The sequence below is a fragment of the Parasteatoda tepidariorum genome, chromosome 2 (assembly GCF_982258835.1).
Source record: "Parasteatoda tepidariorum strain Cologne lab strain chromosome 2, Ptep-v5.0, whole genome shotgun sequence".
Classification (NCBI taxonomy): Eukaryota; Metazoa; Arthropoda; class Arachnida; order Araneae; family Theridiidae; genus Parasteatoda; species Parasteatoda tepidariorum.
Genome location: NC_141756.1, coordinates 56,862,154 through 56,880,629, shown reverse-complemented (window position 1 = coordinate 56,880,629; position 18,476 = coordinate 56,862,154). Strand labels below are relative to the sequence as shown.

At 26.3% G+C, this 18,476-nt stretch overlaps 1 protein-coding gene across 1 annotated transcript in view; it reads right to left on the bottom strand.

The window, feature by feature from the left end:
* IA-2 (tyrosine phosphatase IA-2) overlaps positions 1–18,476 on the bottom strand; it is a 357,746-nt gene that overhangs the window by 20,351 nt on the left and 318,919 nt on the right. The window contains exons 16-21 of the mRNA XM_087157386.1: positions 16,241–16,295; positions 14,869–15,016; positions 11,342–11,415; positions 8,189–8,266; positions 7,952–8,071; positions 5,231–5,397 (exon numbers count right to left, since the gene is read on the bottom strand). Coding sequence (XP_087013512.1) covers positions 5,231–5,397; positions 7,952–8,071; positions 8,189–8,266; positions 11,342–11,415; positions 14,869–15,016; positions 16,241–16,295 — 642 coding nt within the window. The remainder of the gene's footprint in view (positions 1–5,230; positions 5,398–7,951; positions 8,072–8,188; positions 8,267–11,341; positions 11,416–14,868; positions 15,017–16,240; positions 16,296–18,476) is intronic.

The window sequence follows — 18,476 nt, the reverse complement described above, 5'->3', positions numbered from 1 at the left end:
TTCCTTAGTTTGCGAAACATTGTAAATTGATTACATAAATCATTATTTATGAATAATAAATAATTTTGGGTTACAATGGAACGTTAAAACAAAATTAAGGGTGAGAATAAAACAACGTGAGATAGTTCGAATATGTTAAGTAAAAGTAACTGAAATATTTAATCTAAAATTACAATGCAAAGGCTAAAACTTTTTTTTTAGTAATAACACTAGGTAATTTTTTTTGCATTTTGCTGCATGAGATTTTTTTAATGAATGTTGGATATTTAAATGACGCTGATTTCGAATTTGAAATCAGCTTTTCCCTCAAAGCTAAAGTTTTATAATGACATTTTTAGACTATTTTTGTAAAAACGTGTGTTTATAAACGTTATTTGTGACATAGGATAGCATGAATGTTATGACAAACTTTCAAGGGAGTTAGGACATATCATCAGAATTAAAATTGCATCAAAACTCATGTATGGAAATGACATCATACGCCACTTCGATATTATGAACTGTGCTTTTGAACAGTTCGGAATGGAGAAGCGTCTCAATCTGCGTATGAGGACATTTTCGGGAAGGAGTTTTTATGCAGTTTTAATCCTGATAATGCACCTAGACCAACTAAAAATTTGCTAGAACATTAACGTAATCCCTTATTATATATAGCGCTTTAAACTTGTACATATCGTCAAAAAGTAGACTAAAATGTGCATTAAATTCTGTATCTTTAGAAGCCACACTAATTTTAGATTTGAAATCTCCACACCTGAATCAGTCAAGATCAAGTGTTTGTATAAATGAAACAAAAAATTTGTTTCTCAGTGTCATTGAATCTATATTTAAAATCATTCAGCTAAAAGAATATCTAAGCATCAAAACATGATGTATTCATCGCTCTTTTTTGTAACGTATATTGTATGAAACAACCACACGCCTTGATAAAATATCTTTCTTTCCCGGAAAAGTCAAATTTACAAATTATTTTTAGCATTTTTGTTCGAAACATCTCACGAAATTTTATAGCCACGTAATCTTTTTGCATACACAAAAATATAATATTTCACATTTCTATTAAAAGTTCTTATGAAATGAAATAGTAAAAAACTGGTAACCGTAGGAGAAGTATTAAAATAATATTTTGAAGACAGTATCTGTAAAACTCTAATAAAAACTATTAATGATTTTAAAAGAACTAAAAAATACTGCCAAAATATATTTTAAACTATCTTGAAATGAGAAAAATTAAAACAAAACTTATTCCTGGAAAAGCTTGTTGATACATACGTTGATACATACGTTTGTTGATACATAAGTAATTATATTTTTAAATTGCGAACTTATGAAAAAGCATTAAAACGTAACGTGTGTCAATTTCCTTTAGTTTCAGAAAATAGCGCTATTCTTAATATGTGGAGCAATTAGATCATCTTAAAAATTAATTTTTAAAAAAAATGTTATATATTTAAAAAATGTTTAAAAAATTAGTATTAATATTTAATTTAAATAGCTGTTAATTAAATAGTAATATTTATGTCGTTTGTTTACTTAATTTAAAACAGTTTTAAAAAATATTGCTTGTCATAATTGATTGTTAAATAATTTAAAAACATATTTTTGAGCTCAAATAACACTCTTAAAGATTTAGAAGTTAACGAAAGAAAAAAAAAGTTAATACCACTTTTGCAATATCTTCTGTAAGTTTATTAATGTTAATTATTATTTATTAAATTATTTAAAAGCAAATTAAATACTTTTTTTTAAACCTTTTATTTATCAGAATTGAATTTTATATTAAATTTACTAGATTTTTATATTAAATTTAGAATTACATAAAAATTATAAACCATACTTTTCTCATTTTTTGAAACATTTCAAAACAATTAACTCATTTTTGAGAAAATATGTCTTATATCACAAGTAGAAATATTCCATTACGATGAAAAAGATACATTTTATACTCATTATTATTTTTGTTTAAATAACTAGATGCAATTTATCCTAAAACTCAAAGACAACATTGTCTTTTTAAATTCAAAGTAAAAATTTTGGACTTAAAATTGATAACTTTAAACTTAATAAAGTTATAACCCTTACTTTTCTCATCTTTTAAAGGATTTCAAAAACACTAATTCACATTCGAAAAAATATATTTTGTATTTCAAGCTGAAAACTCAAAGCGCACATTATATTTTTAAATTCGAAATAAAAATGTTGAAATTTTATTCTTTGAAAATTAAATGTTATTTTTTCGAATGTGGTTTGCTAAGAAATGCAGACTATAAATTATATACTCTGCCAAAACAAATCTCGTGAAGAATTTTTTTTTAAATAAGACTAAACATAAAAAACATATTTATAAAAAATACAAATTTAAGTAAACGTAACATGCTTTTTTTAAAGATCCTATTTCAGTTGAACACCGAAAGAAATAGAATAAATTTTTGGAATCCTTTATCTATACGGAAACAATCAAGTATATACTGAAGATAGAATGCGAAAAGGATCAAAATAAAGAACACCTTTTCTTCAGAAAGGCTTCTTAGAATCTGAAGAAGCTGTCCAAACCACTCGGAAAATTCATTTTTCAGCCTCATTTTATATAGATGTATAGTTTCTATATTTTTTTTCACACTCTAGAAACACCAGGGCTGTTATGTTTTGTCCGTTTCTCAGCTTGAGCAAGGTTGGGTGGGCAGTAAGTTTCAGTTTCTGCAAAGCTAACATCGATCCAGATTTAGGCGCGATGGTGAAAATGTCTGATTCCTGATTTTAAGAGAAAATCTTTTTGATGCTCCATTTGAGGGATTTAATCTCCGATGGCTTTAAGGGTTTTTCGCTCCTTTTAAATCCTCTTTTATAATGTCGATTTTAGCAAGAAATAGTTTTTTTTCCTTCTTTCGCTTTATTTATTTATTTTTTTTTTTGATGACCAGGCTTTCAATCAGATTTCTTTTGAGATTTGCCATCTTGTTCCCTTGCCATTGTTATCTACAATAGAAGTGTTTTTTTCTTTTTCGCATACATTCTTAGCGCACAGAAAATATAGAAATCTTTTATCGTGGATATATTTCTGAGGAGACTTCTTTTAAAAGAATACTTAATTTTTGTATTGGAATTCAGACATCTGGACATGTTGAACATTTAATAATTTTAATTATGTTATGAATGAATATTTAATGATTATAATTATGTTGTTGGACATTAAATATTTAAAATTCAACAAGGAAAAATGAAAAAATTGAAACGAGCTTATTGTGAAATTATTTTTTTAATTTTTGTATTAAATGTGATAAAGTTTAAAAACTGTAAAAATTATGTTAGTTGAATTCATACTGTAATGATTAGTTTTCAAAGTTTTGATAGCTTTAATTAAAATAGAATATTAAAGTTGTTTTGAGAAAATTGAAGATTAAGCTCAGTTAACTATTTTGTAATGAATTTTCCATCCTGCCTCTGAAGAATTATAATATTATATTCTAAATAACTATTTTATATTTTAAATTACTAGTTAAGAATTTTAAAAATAAATTCGAAAGAATATAAAACAATTATCGTAAATCTAATTAAAAAACCGTATGTAATATACAAAAATATACAATATAATAGAAAATTTTCATCTAGTTTTAGGTGCACAAATAGAGGTTTATTATAATATGAATAATAGAGCAAAAAACGATGAAAGTATTGTCATGAAATAGTTTTCAGTTAAAAAGTTATTTTAAAGTTTAAGTAAATAATATCATCTCTGCTTTATGTAAATATAGTTTTTTTGCATTTAATAAAAAATGTGAATTAACTCCCATAAGTATTTAAGAATTTAATTTTGAAATAAATATTCCTAGAGGATAAGCAAGAGCTCAGGCACTATTTTCTTGGTCCTAATTAATTAACTAAACCAATACATAAGCGCAAGTAAATTGTTATTTTTTTTAAAAAATGGTTACAAACCGTAATGGTAATGCATTAAAGTAAAAGTTCTGATTTAGGGGAAAAATTAAATTCTGTTATCGAAGGCTGGTTGAAATAATACTGTTCATGTTTTATTGTTTGTTATAAAAATATTGTATATTTTTATAGGTGAGTTATTCCTTTTCAAAGGTTTATAACAGTAAAACGTTTTAACTGTCTGAGCTAAAGATTTTTTAATGAAGGTATTTTAACCCACTGGATTTTACTGCCTGTCGCAAAATCCAAAACTGTAAAACCTCGAGACCTTTTGAATAAAAATACATTGATAGAGATTGCCGTTGCCAATGTATTGCCTGACGAAAACTTACAACTGAAATTTTTTGTTACGCAAAGAGAAAATATTAATAAGTCAATGAGTTAAAAATATTTTCATTGAAGAATAATAATTTAAATCTCAGTTTTGATATAATATCCGATATTAGTTGATGAAATATGTATAGGGATTTGATTTTCCTTCATAAGAACAAAATTTTAAAAAAAAATTTCTAAATCAATTATTGAATTAAGAATAAAGTACGATTTTTTCAGTTTTAAGACGTAAATAGTCAGAGAAACGAATGAAATTAACAGCTAAGTCAAATCAAGTTATGTTTTTTACTCGCGCAACAGCAAGTACTGTCTACCTAACGAAAGAACTCATCTTGCAGGTTTATCAACTAATATGGAAACAAGAAAAGGCATATTTTAAAAAATGGAGGAATTTCGAATTTTTTTTTTGCCTGTCTGAGACAAAAACTATCCTAAATATTTACTTACATCCCCACTTAAAATAGTTTATCCGAAGCCACCGATAGTTCATTGAACATTGGAGAAAGAATTTCTTTAGTAAAAGAGATAGTAATGATATTTCAAGTAATTTATACGCTATTTTTGGGCAAGGTATGGGAAAGCAATTGTCCATTAAACTTCGAAAAATGTTTGTAAGTTCCATGATTCATGATTTCCTCAAGCAGAGTGTAAGGACATTATTTTGGACCCAAAAGCAAGTGTGTTTAGAAACGAATATTGCGTTAAAACATGTCCTAACCTTGTTTGATTTGTTTACCTTATCTAAATAAGATGGTTAGAATTTTGTTTTTTTTTACAGATAAAAAATTCATTATTCTACCTGAATAATTGCGGTATTATTTACGATTTTAATGTAGCATTATTGCGTAGATACACTTAAAGTACCTGTGGTGTCTTGAATCCGTTATCGAGTTTGTGCACTAAGGAGACTACTCTCTGCTTCATGCTATATCTATCTAACTGTTTAGTAGTAAAAAAAACTTACCTCCTGAATTCAAGTAACGCTTTTGTTGAATTGGGAACCCCGTTATCAGGCCACGACATAAAGTGGAACTGGGTAACAGTTCTGGTTTCGCTAGTTCGCAAATTCTTTAAGTAAAAACTCCGTACCAAATAATCATCACACCAAATGTGTTCCGAAACCAGATGCACCTGAAATAATTAACAATTGACAGTTTATTTCACAGATACTTAGCAAAATTAGGGGGAATTACAATGAAAAATAGTTAACCCTTTGACGTAGAATTTTTATTAAACATATTTTTTATACTTTTCTTTTAGCATTTTGTATTAATTTAGATCAAAATAAAATTGTATTTAGCACTTTAATAATTTATGATTATGGAATACAGCATGAAACAATGTTGTCTTTTTCGGTAAAATCTTCTAAACAATAATTTGTCAAATTTGCAGTTATTTAGATTTAGGATAAAAGTGATTCATCACTGAAATTTTTCAATTTACAAAATCGATTATTGATTAATATCTGATTATGTATGAAAGAAACAATTTTCACACTGCTTTTTTTTTGGATTTTATATTTTCGTAAAAATATAATTCCTGTAGTCTAGTACAAATATAATTCCTAAATATTTTTCAGTAACTGCTTAGCTATTTTCTTATAATTAAAAATGCCAAAATGCATTTTTACTTGTAATGAAAGCGTCAGAAAAAAAGTATATAAAAAAAATTGTCCCTTCTGGGCCAAAGAGTAAAAGCATTGTAATTATTTTTAAAACTGTATTTTTATTTTTCCTTAAAAAAATGTAGCACTATTCTTAAAAAATAGTGAAGAAAATTGCTTTAAAATTTTGCAAAAGTATTATATTTATAAATAGAGATTGTAAGTTTACGAGTTTTGATGTATGAAAAAATACTTTTCAAACCTGATGCCTGCATGAAACAGTTATGTAATTAAATCGAAATAAAATTGTAGTTAAAGTTATGTAATAAAATTGAAATGGATTATTATTGTTTCAATATTTATACGTGGTTAAGCTGGACAGCAATTGAAATATGAGTAATAAAATATCTCTTAAATCACAGCAGAGCTAAACAATTAAATATTTAACTTTATAAGGAAGTAGACGTTATTTAAACAATTATTTAGAAGATAGATTCTCAAACTGAAAAGTCTAAGATCCTGTGTAAGAAAAGTATTATTTAGAGCTCTCTTTATAATTTTTTACTATTTAAACCATTTTTCATATATATTCGACATAAATTTGCTAACTACCGCTTACTGATGTGTATCAGTGAAGGTATATACTTTCACTGATACTCGTTTACTGATACTTTTTTCTTTTTAAACTGTCTCATTTTTAAAATCGAGTTTGATGAGAATTAGTTTATATTAAAAAAAACACTTTGCAGTTATAGTATTTTATGTAGTTCAATGAAATGCATGATTTTGCCTTAGAATGTTATCAGGTATCTAACTCTTGTAAGCATGAGTCAAGCATGTTTCTAAATCAATTCCAAAACATATGTTTCAAAATTTTGTCTGAGAAAGCAAGCCAAATATTCAAACTGCCACTCACGGTTTTATTGCTTAAATGGCATCTATTATAATATACAATATAGTATTGTATTTACATATATATTTGAATATAATACAAATGCAGGTTAGTTCCAGCAAAAGCAGTTAAAACTCGGTAGTCGTAAACTAGAAATTGGGTTCGCTGTTCAACGACGGTTATAAAATAAAATAAGGAAAATGGATTTGTTAATCGTTTTATCATTAATAATCTTAAGTTATATTCTATGTCCTTCCCTTATGGAATTCCCAGTCCCAGAGCTACGGAATCTTAGGATTCCGTGAAACATTGTTTTGGTGTACACGCTTAAATGAATAAAAGGAGCCTATTCATGGTTTTATTTTAAATAAGTCAGAGAAAGAACTGCTATTGAAAATGGCTATTAAAGAAGCATATTTTTTAATTAGCAAAGTTAGTTATTTTAGTTTGATTTGAAAACTCGATAGGAAATATGTATGAAATTTTTTTTTAAATTCATGCCCTTTTCATAATTTATTTCACAATTTATTCAATTCTTTTTTTCATAATTTAATCTATTTTTCATAATTTGTATTTTTTATTATTAAAATTGTGCATATTCTTAAAAGCTGCCATTTCTTTTTCATTAGCATTTCTGTTTAAATAATTTCATAAAGGCAACTGAAATATTAAATAAATAGTAGCCTTAGGATTAGATATAATTGAAAGATCATTGCTGGTTAAAAAAAATTTTTATCTCTCGAAACCCTTTTAACTCTTCTACGGAGCCTTAAAGTTTCCTCAGAACCCTAATCTTAGAGTTCGTAGAAGTCTTAATACGGCAGAAATTCCGAAGAGCTTTAGGGATCCACTCAACATTACTTGGGCGCCATTGCTTTAGAGCATATATATCATTCACTTTTCATACTATATTTACTTTTCAGTTTTGTATTTTTACTAAAGGGGGCATTCGGATCTATGATTTTGGAAACCAGAATTTCAGGAAAACTGTTACCTTATAATTTTAAATTACAAACCCTATATTTTGGTTTTATTAACCAGGATTTTTTTCCTACCAGAAATGTCATTACCACACACTACGAAAATTTTACCAGATTTTGTTTGTGTGCGAGAAACCCTACGCTCATTATGGGAAATGGTATTATCTTCTTAAAGAACTTAAGGTATACTATAACTAAGCTTAATCTTACCTCATAAATATGGTAAACTTCGCTTCCTTCTTCAGGCCAATATCGATGACACATGGCCACACCATTTTCCATCAATCTAGACAGCATCACGATTACAACACTCCCTTGCTCCCAAATCATCTGAAACATTTAAAAATATAACATTTGCAAAATGACGTAAAACCTATTTCATAAAAAAATTAAATTTTTCTGAAGAATGAAAAGTTAAATTAAATGACAATTTTATTTTTCACTTACCTGCCAGAAATCGGAAGCAGTCTGAGGTAAAGGTCCTTGGGTTGCTATATATGCGGGGTTCCTCGGATCGTGATCAGTCTGAAAATATATAAATATTTTTTTAAAAATAAATTTTAGAGCATGTATCAAAAATATAAATACAGTAATATAAATATAAAATAAAAATATTAATATTAAAATATATATACAGACACTCATATAATCAATGTATAAATACTTATCATTAAATTAATAATACTAGAACAAATGCGATAAATTCAAACCGGTCATCTTAAGGTTGAAGAATAAAAACCAATCGCTATGTTTGGATTATTTTGTTTTGACTAATAGAAAGTGAACAATCTTAATTTAGATAAGATAACTACAGTACCGCTCAAAAGTATCAGTACACCTAGAAATTTATAAAAAAATGGCAAAATTCAAAGTGTCATAACTTCTTTAAAAATGATCAAAAATGCTTCTGCTTTAGCTCATTTTGAAGCTTAAAATCTCTACTTTTATGTACTCAAACTTAACAAAAAATTAATGCAATTTTCTATGATTGTTTAGAGTGTAATTGTACATAGTTGCAAAATATATTTATTAAAAACAATTAGAATACATAAAAGTAGAGATTTTAAGCTTCAAAATGAGCTAAAGCAGAAGCATTTTTGATAATTTTTAAAGAAGTTATGACACTTTGAATTTTGCCATTTTTTTATAAGTTTCTAGGTGTACTGATACTTTTGAGCGGTACTGTAATTTAAGATATTACCATTACTAATTAGATGTTAGTTAATTAGTATTACTAATTAGATATTAGTTGGATATTACTAATTAAACTAGTGTTAAGATATTACTAATTTATTATAATAATGTTAATAATAAAAATGATGTTAATTTTCATTGTTAATATTCAATCTGGTTTGAATATTTGTAAAATGCTACTTATTTTGATTTTTGCTAGTCGATTGTAAGCTGATTTTACTGTACTATGAGAGAAAACTAAAATTATGACTATTGATAAATATAATCTAAATGTATATATATATATATATATATATATATATATATATATATATATATATATATATATATATATATATATATATATATATATATATATATATATATATATATATATGTGTGTGTGTGTGTGTGTGTGTGTGTGTGTGTAATGAAAAATAATAATTTTGCAAATGATGAGAAGATAATAACTATTCCTTGCACAATTTCCTATTTTTCTTTTCAACATTTATTTGGCGAAGTAGGATTTTTGAATGAATTCATAGCGCAAAAACAAGATTTTTCCATCTCTGACTCGTCAGTTAAATTAAACTGGTTGCCAACTATTGTAGTGCTTTCGGTCTTTTTAATAATTTAATTACTTCCATGCCCTTCCTAGTTTGTTGAAAAGTACGTATTGTTTTACGAGAAACGTGGTACTTATTTGAAAATTCCTGTCGTGCCTTGCACAAAAGGAATTTTAGTCGACGGCAGTTTTCGAATCCTTATTAGTGCTTATGATCAGGGTGCAGCTAAAAGTAATTCCTTTTGAAGAGTGCGTACCGTACCTGAATACCTTTATTACGTCACCGCACATGAATGCCATGCTTTAAAGCTTCGATGGCATACCTTCAAAGAATTTTTGCCTAGTTTATGCTTATGCAATAGGAATGTTTTTCTGACACCTTCGTTTAAGAATTATTCTAGTTTCAAAGGTTAAATAAAATTTTTCTGTAACAGATTTATAAAAGGCCACGTAATTGTTTTCTTTTAGATTACTAAAAAAAAGTACAAATTACTAAATAAAAATTACTGAAATAGTACTTTAAAATAAAAGTTACAATGTTTAAAGAACCGCAATACTTTTTTGGCATAATGTTAACTTACATTTATACTTTATTTGAATTTATTATTAATTTTGTCAACTGAAGTACAGAAATATGAAACTCATATTTTTCTTTTCAAAATGAAACTTTTTTAATGAGTATAGTTGGTGCTGATAGATATCTGGTTGTTATACTGTATTAGATATAAACAATCAATAAACGCTTTTTCCCCCTTTTAACAGTTTCAATGCCTTTTGTTATGGTTATTTGACTTCTTTTTTGCTTGAATATGATAAAAAAGCAATTAAATAAATTGCTATTTAAACATTTTTATTGAGACGTTTCTAGCAGTTTTATTGCTTTCTCTTGTTTGTAAGTGCATCACAGTTTCGATATTGTTTTTATAATTCAAATAGATTAATCAAGGCACATTATTTAAAAGTTATAACACATTCTTTATAAAATTACATTTTAATTTTAGAAAACTCAAGTGCGTATAACTTAAAATAACATTTAAAAACCAATAAGTATTATCATTGTTGTAAATTGATGTTTTTATATTGTATTTTACTTCTTACCGAATTTTGTAGGAAAACTTTTTTTGAAAAAAAGTTTCAGCTTTTGAGAGCTACAGTGAACTATATTCAGCATCTTTAGGATGGAAAGTTGCGTGATTAATATTATCAACCGTAGCTTCTTACTTAATTACTAAAACATACATTCCGTATGATTTCATATAGAAAAAATTTAAACATGCAATATAAAACTTAAAAAAGGAAATGTAACTGAAATTGACCAAATATAAAAATAACAAATAAAGCGAATTGAAATAAATAGCAAAAGAACTGAATAGTAAAATAATAAGTATCACTTTTTCCGTTTCCAATTATTATGCAATTTTATTTTCCTATTTTTCGTTAGTGCTATTTTTATCATACTTCTTGCTAAAAGTGTTAAAAAACTTGAGTACTTTTTTCTCTCACATTCAAAAAAATTTAAAAAAATGTTGGTAAAGTCTTATAAAATATTTGAAATTAACGTATGTGATATATTTCAAAGTTATCAAATTTTCAAAGAACGTATAGCCAATTAAATTGCATTTAGCAAAAACTTTTTTAAAACTTATATGTTTTTACAAGTCTCTTATTGCTGTGATTAACGAAACATTTTTAATTCGTAGAAAAATGCGTGTTTCACTGTAATAAAAGTTTTATTGTACCTTTGTCTATCTTTTAAAATTATGGGACTCCTTAAAACGCAGTAGAATTGATTTTAAAAATATTAGGAATTTTATATTTAGATTAGCAATTTTTATGCGTATGTACAAATTTAGAATACTTACGATGCTGCTAGCGTTTATGTAATCTGAGCTAGAGACATTCGATAGCTCATTTAGTACAACCCGTGAATGGTCATCTGTAAAAGAAAATATTTTATTCGATGACATAAAATTAGTAAATACAAAAGCTATTAAAAATTTTTCTTCTAAAATGTTGAAGAAAATTTCTTATTTTTTTAACTAAATTTAATATTGATATTCACTTCTTTAATTTGAATAATATTCCTCTTTATTATTAAAACTTTTTCTGATTATTTTAAACCATTGAATTCTTCATTTTTTTAAATTGAAATCTTAAATAAAATTACTATTATTTATACTGACAATATGCCTTAGTTTAAGGAGAACCTGACAGGAAATATGAATAAAAATTATTAATTATTTATTTTGACTCAGCTGTAGGCATAATATCCAACATTCATTGAAACATTTAATTTGTAATTCATCTTTATATGAAAGAGGCTTTTTACTAATTTTAGGCCGTCTACTAATTTTAAAAGGAATAAACAGTGTCTTTTTCCTTTAGAGGCATCTCCTTTTATAATATTTCCTCGAAAATTTGATCGGTTGCAATTATGATTTTTAAGATCATTCAAGAATGATTAATTGAATATTAAACATTGTCTTATAGGGCATATATTGAACAAAATGCAGATTTTTCGGGAAATTATCCAATGATTCAGATACATCTGCAAATAAACAGCAGTGATATAAAAGAGGTTCATTATTAAAGCAAATGGAATAATTAAATTGTTGAATTTAATGCTTCTTCATCAAACATTATATGGGAATTTCGCTATAGGGTATTTACATATAATTTATTTTATATTTTATTAGTTTAAATTTATTGAAAATCATTTATGCAAAATGACGCATGTATTATGTTTAATATTCGAGCTAAAAATTTTGCATTCAGAACCTGCCACCTTTTTAAGAAAATTTCTGTGATGTTTTTGATTCTAACTCTTGAAATAAAAGTTAACTAAGATTTAACGACGTTAAACTATTTATCAAAGTCTCTGTTCAAAAACTCTCATAACCACCCATTGTTTGGGTTCTTAATATACGTATATATTAAAAACATCTAATCGATATCAATAATTTCATCCTAAAGGACTAATTTTGAACATTCGTTATGAACTAATGTAATATAATTTTTTGTTAATATTAACTAGATACCTCTTTTAAGAATAAAAGAAAAAGGTTATAAAGTGGAATGGATTATAGTGTAAAGTTATAAAGTGGAAAATATTCAATGGAGCAATTACTTCATAATATACTTAACTAATTACAGCGATAATAAGTTATATTTTACTGTCTGGTATTTACAATTATAAAGTTTGAAACAATACTATTATTTCAACAGAAAATAGATTAAAGAAAGCGTTTTAAACTTATTTAACCATTCTTAAAACAGTTCTTAATTATTTTCTTTTTTATGAAATTACCTTGCAACAAAATATTTCTTACGTGTAAAATAATAGCAATTTTACGTAATTTGAAGGATATTCAAAAATCCCGTAAAGATCAGAACGCCGATAGCTTTTCCCAATAAATTTCTTGTTTAAAATATTCCGATAGTCTAAAGTTAAAAAAAAAGGTATAAAGCTTGTTTTTAAATCGAAATTTTTTTTTTGCATAACAAGTAAATTTTTAGTGCACATTTCTTAGGTATGAATGGAATTCAAAATTAGATGCTGTTACTCATTTTTTTTCCGCGTTTTTAATAAGTGACGAAACTTGCTGAAATTCTGATTATTATATGACATTAAAATAAGTAATTTTGGACTATTATAGCAGATTGCAATATCTTTTAGAAAATACAATAAAAACTAATGAGCATTAATTAAACGATTTATAAATCTTTAAGGTTAATATTTTTTTTTAAAATATTGAAGTCCAGCATATAGGTATAGAAAAATAATTTTTAAACGCTACTTTAATATATGTTATAAAAAATGCATGATAATTAAAAAAAAAAATACTTTCTTGCGATTAACTGAAGAAAAAAAAAGTGGAGATTTAGGACATAAATTAAAAAGCTGGAACAATATTCGCTGAATGTAAAAATAAACTTTAATTAATTTGTTCTTTGAAACTCTATTCAATTGACCAGCTCCCACCCCACCCTTTACATTTCACCCACAACGATGAACATGTCGAACAAAAGCGGATTACAAGATTCTCGCTGAATAAGATTAAAAACATAAAAATTGTGTTATTAAAGTCAGGGATGAAAATGTAAGGAAAAATAAAACTCTTGCTTAAAAGAACAAAAATTCTAAGGTAGAAAAATAAGAACATGTATTATTCTTTGTGATCGAAGTTCCAATTTTTTAAATGCAGATTATACAAAGGTAAAACATTTTTTTGGGCTTTATTCCTGGAAGGAAAAGTTCAAAAATCTATTTAAATATTAAAATAAAAGTAGTTTTATTTATAATAAAAACCTAATATTTTAATGGCGGATTCCTCATTTTTCTTCCGAAAGCTTAGTGATAATTTGTGCTTTTATATATATAAAAAAATAATAACCGTTCATGTTTGAAACATATTTTTAAAAGCTAGCTTTGGCTTTGTATTCATCTGATGACTAATTATTCTTTCCGGAAAAAAAATCTTAACCCATTTGTTAGAAAATAAAATATTACTTTTAATTAATGCCTTTCTTTATAGCAATAAGCCGATTTAGGCAGTTAATTTTTTTTCTCGTAGAAATAAGTTAAGTAATAGATTAGTTCCAATTATGAACTCTAATTCCTAAAAGAGTATTCAATTTTTTATGTTGAAGTATTCTTCAGGTAATTTATTGTTTTTGCATTGATTCAATTTTACGTAAGTAATAGTTTTTAAAATATAACTAATTTTTTTATCGAATGACTGAATAAAAAATCTCAAAAGAAAAATTAAGGTTAAAGTAGAAATGTCTGCCATATAATAATAATTCTCGATTCGTACACCCACAAAGAGGTTGATTCAACGTTTAATTGAACTCTCACCTCTATTATAATTGATTTTGGAAAATTACCTGACAAATTTTGATAGCCAAATTCTTCTGTTTAAAAATTATTTTACGACTTTGGGACACTAAATGTTTAACAGTGATTAATGCGAAAAAAACCACTCCCGCAGCAGTTGCTTGTTAACTAGAAGCTATTCAGATTATGATCTCAGAACTTCATGATCAATACCATGGTGGTGATACCGTGCTAAACATTGCGCACAGGCCACCTTTTCTTCCCTGACTCTTGATTTAAATGCAGGTGGGCTTATAAACTGTCACTGACAATTGAATCTAAATCTTTCGCATTGAAAGCATAGTGCTTTAACCACTGGGCTGATCTTAAAAATGGTGAGGAATCAAAATACATATTGCCAAAAATGTTGAATTTTAAATCACAGTCGAAAATATCAATATTTTAGACTTGAACGGAATTTCTAAGGAAAGATGGTGATTCAGGGACAAATTGCACCTTTTTATATTGTTAATCTTTTCATTTAGAGAATAAAAATCATAGATGGTAACTTACAGGGTAGAACATCAGTGTAGCGATTTTTCTTAATGTTTGTAGGTTGAGATGCAGCCGTAGTGGCACAGAGTTCGGCTTCATAGGCACAAAGTGCTTCCCACTCCTTGTCAAGTCGGTCTTTGTTCTTTAAATGGTCTTCCATGTATGACTAGAAAAAAATTTAAAAAATAAAGTTCCTTTATTAGTTTTATTTCATAAAATTTTTGTTCACAATTTAGATTTTCATTGACTTTTATGAATTAAACGTTTAAGAAATACAAAAGGTATTGCAATGACTGCTCTTGAACTCAGGAAGGAAATGAAGTAAATTATTGTGTATTGTGTTGCATTATGCACTTTAACTGGCTTAAAATAGAATCTACGATTAAAAAGAAAGAACACAAAATTTTTTAAATTGTGATAAACCAATCATTCATGAATAGGGAAGCAAGAGAATGTTTGACATAATCTTAAACCAATTTGTATTTTGGTACTGGAATGTATTCGCAATTTGATAAAAGAGAATCTTGTGTATCAGTTTAATTGAATCCTAATAAAATATATATAAATTATTTAATACTTCCATTGTTCTTATTTTTGTTAATAATGATTAATCAAGGTCTTCTTTTTCATTTAATTAATTATTTATGACTCCTAATGCATAAATTTATAGTATTTAAACATTAATTTAATTTTATAAGATTAGAAATTGTATGTACTAAAGACGTCACATTTATGCATTGTTTAGGCAATAATTGGTTAATAGCTATACTTTGGTACCTTTCATTTTGCAGGTGCTGAACTTTAAAGATCTAGATATATAGCCTAATTAAAAATTTTAAGTATTTTTTTTCATTTTAATAAAAAATGTATTTTTTCTTTAAAATTTGGAAACTTGTGTGTTTAAATGCATGTAAATTAAGTTTTTTAATCAGACGGCCAGGTGGCCGCGCGGTTAGCGTGCCTGACTGCGAATCCATAGGCTGCGGGTTCGAATCCCGTTCTGGGCATGGATGTTTCTCTCTCTCTCTTTGTGCTGTCCTCTGTTGTGTGTATGTGGCCCACCCTATAAACGGGTTTGTGGCAGTTTGGCGTGGGCAATGTTGCTCGCCTCCGTGACTTTGGTTCACAGGTGCCCACTGGGTAACGCGAAATGAGCAACAATTCTGGCATAGTATAGGCAAAGATTCAAATTCAGTGCCTGCCATTGGAAAAAAAAAAGTTTTTCAATCAATAAATGCATTATTAAACCATTAAAGTTTTACAATGTGCTTAGTTTAAGGTCTACTTTTTTTAATATGACACAAATATACATGTTACAATTTCTAAGGGTCTATTCGTGTATGCATCACAAAGGAAATATGACAAAAGAATTTCAAAATAATAAAATTACCAATATCATATGTCCGGTAGATATATCCATGTTTGATGTTACAGGTTCTTCATTCCTACAATAAAATTATAATTATACATGTAGCAATTGTGTAATGTATATCATGTCGAACCTTAATTAGTTTCATAACATTGTATAAAAAATTTATGCGATCAATATATACTTTTGAACATTAATTTAATAGTACCGTAAACCGGGGTGAGTCTACCCATCCAGGTGCGAGTCTACCCATTTTAGTTTTATTTAATTTTAACTATTTTAAATTGCAAATAAAAATTTTTTAACCGACGGAGGACTTAGTTCAGACTCTAAGGAAGATGGCGCTGTAGTAGTTTGATCCGTTTTTATTTATTTGGTGCCTTTTAAACCGACCTGTTCAAACGTCTTTTGAGAGATTTGTATTGAAAATCAGCAAACTTTTAGTTGGTGCTCCGTAAATATATTATTATTATTACTATTTTCACTTTGGTTAAGTGATAAACTTATCTAAGACTAAGATTACATTAATTTTATGTGAAAAAAACAAAACAAAAAGAACGTAAGTTTTGCTGTTGTAAACAAAAAGCCAGAATTCGCGGGTCGAGTCTACCCATTCGTATTTAGTTTTAATAAAGCATAATAATATAATTTAGAACTTAGTTTATATTAAAATTAAGTCATTTTAAATGAATTTGAGTATATTATTTTAATTCTGCATTGATAAATTTATCATTAATAAGAAAATTTATAGGTTAAATATAAATGTAAATATAAAATATGTTTATTTTACCTATTTTTTAAATTTTTATATTACAAAATTAACTTTTTTTATTTAATGCAAGTTAAATAAATTATTATTTATTATTACAGATGGTTCGAAATTATATTCGCAAAACAAATAGATTTAAATGTTACAAAAAAATGCCATGATTTTGTTAATAATCTTTAATTATTATTATTATTATTTATTAATTTGTAAATTTATTTTAATTTTAATTTATTTTTACCAACAATAATCAGAAATTTTTTTTATTTTATAATGTTAATGATTATAAAAACAAAATTGTGATCAAAATGTGATAATCGATCAAATACTCAATTTGTGTTATTTTATGAATAAAAAAATGGAATATATAATAAAGTTATGAATTTTGCTTCATAAATATCCTATATAGTAACTAAAATAACAATTTAATAGTAAAATTTGATTATTTACAATGTTAACATTTATTTTAGTAGAATGGGTATACTCGCCCCATACGAGAGATTTGTCAGCAGTTCTATAAAAATATACAGTAACAGCGTAACTGTTAATATTTTCTAAAATCGATTTCACAACTTTAAAGAGGGATAAATAGCGATTCCGAAACACCTACTAAAAGCCTTTTTTCTTTAATATTTACAAAAGTTTGACCACTTGAAAGTTGACAAACTGAAAAAAATGGGTAGACTCGCCCCGGTTTACGGTACTGTACTTTTTGAAACTGATTTAGAATTTCATTTCCTGCTTAGATTGCGAATATATTTTAATATAATTATTAAACTCAAATTATTATAATGACAGTTTTTAAAGGTTTTACAAGATAAAATTATTTTTCAAATATTTTAATACAAACTTAATTAGTAAAAGCATTTTACAATCATCTAGATTCACCAAACCTCCCTAAAATAACTCGAATGAGCGGATTACTTTGGTACGGTAATGCTATGAAAGACGTTAACGAGCCAAAATAAAATATTTTACAATATAAAATAAATGTTAACATTTAACCTCTTAAATGAACGATAACATCTTTCGTTGGTAATTTTATTTTATAGATTAATTAAATAACATGCACAACGCAAAGCTCCCATTTTATGTTTATCTAATTTCGATAGTAATCTCAATAATTTTTTATCACCCCAAAGCATAATTAGCAAATAAATTCAAAATAAGATTCAGTCAAGTAATTTTGGAAACGTTTCGGTGAGAAAATACTTCAAATGTCTCAATAAGGTAATTGAACGATACAAGTTGCAAAACCTGAAAATTTCTATGTTTTAAAAACGATATAAAATATTTCCGAGCCATTTTTTAAACGTATCAAAATGTAAATACATATTTACGTATCGTATCATAATATGAATACATATTTATTATAGTGATTATAAAATGCAAAATTTTTGAGTTAAATATATAGTTAATTCGAATTTTAATATATAGTTTAATCAAAAGACTCTATTGTTAAACATTAAGAATATGCATAAGGTTCATTTC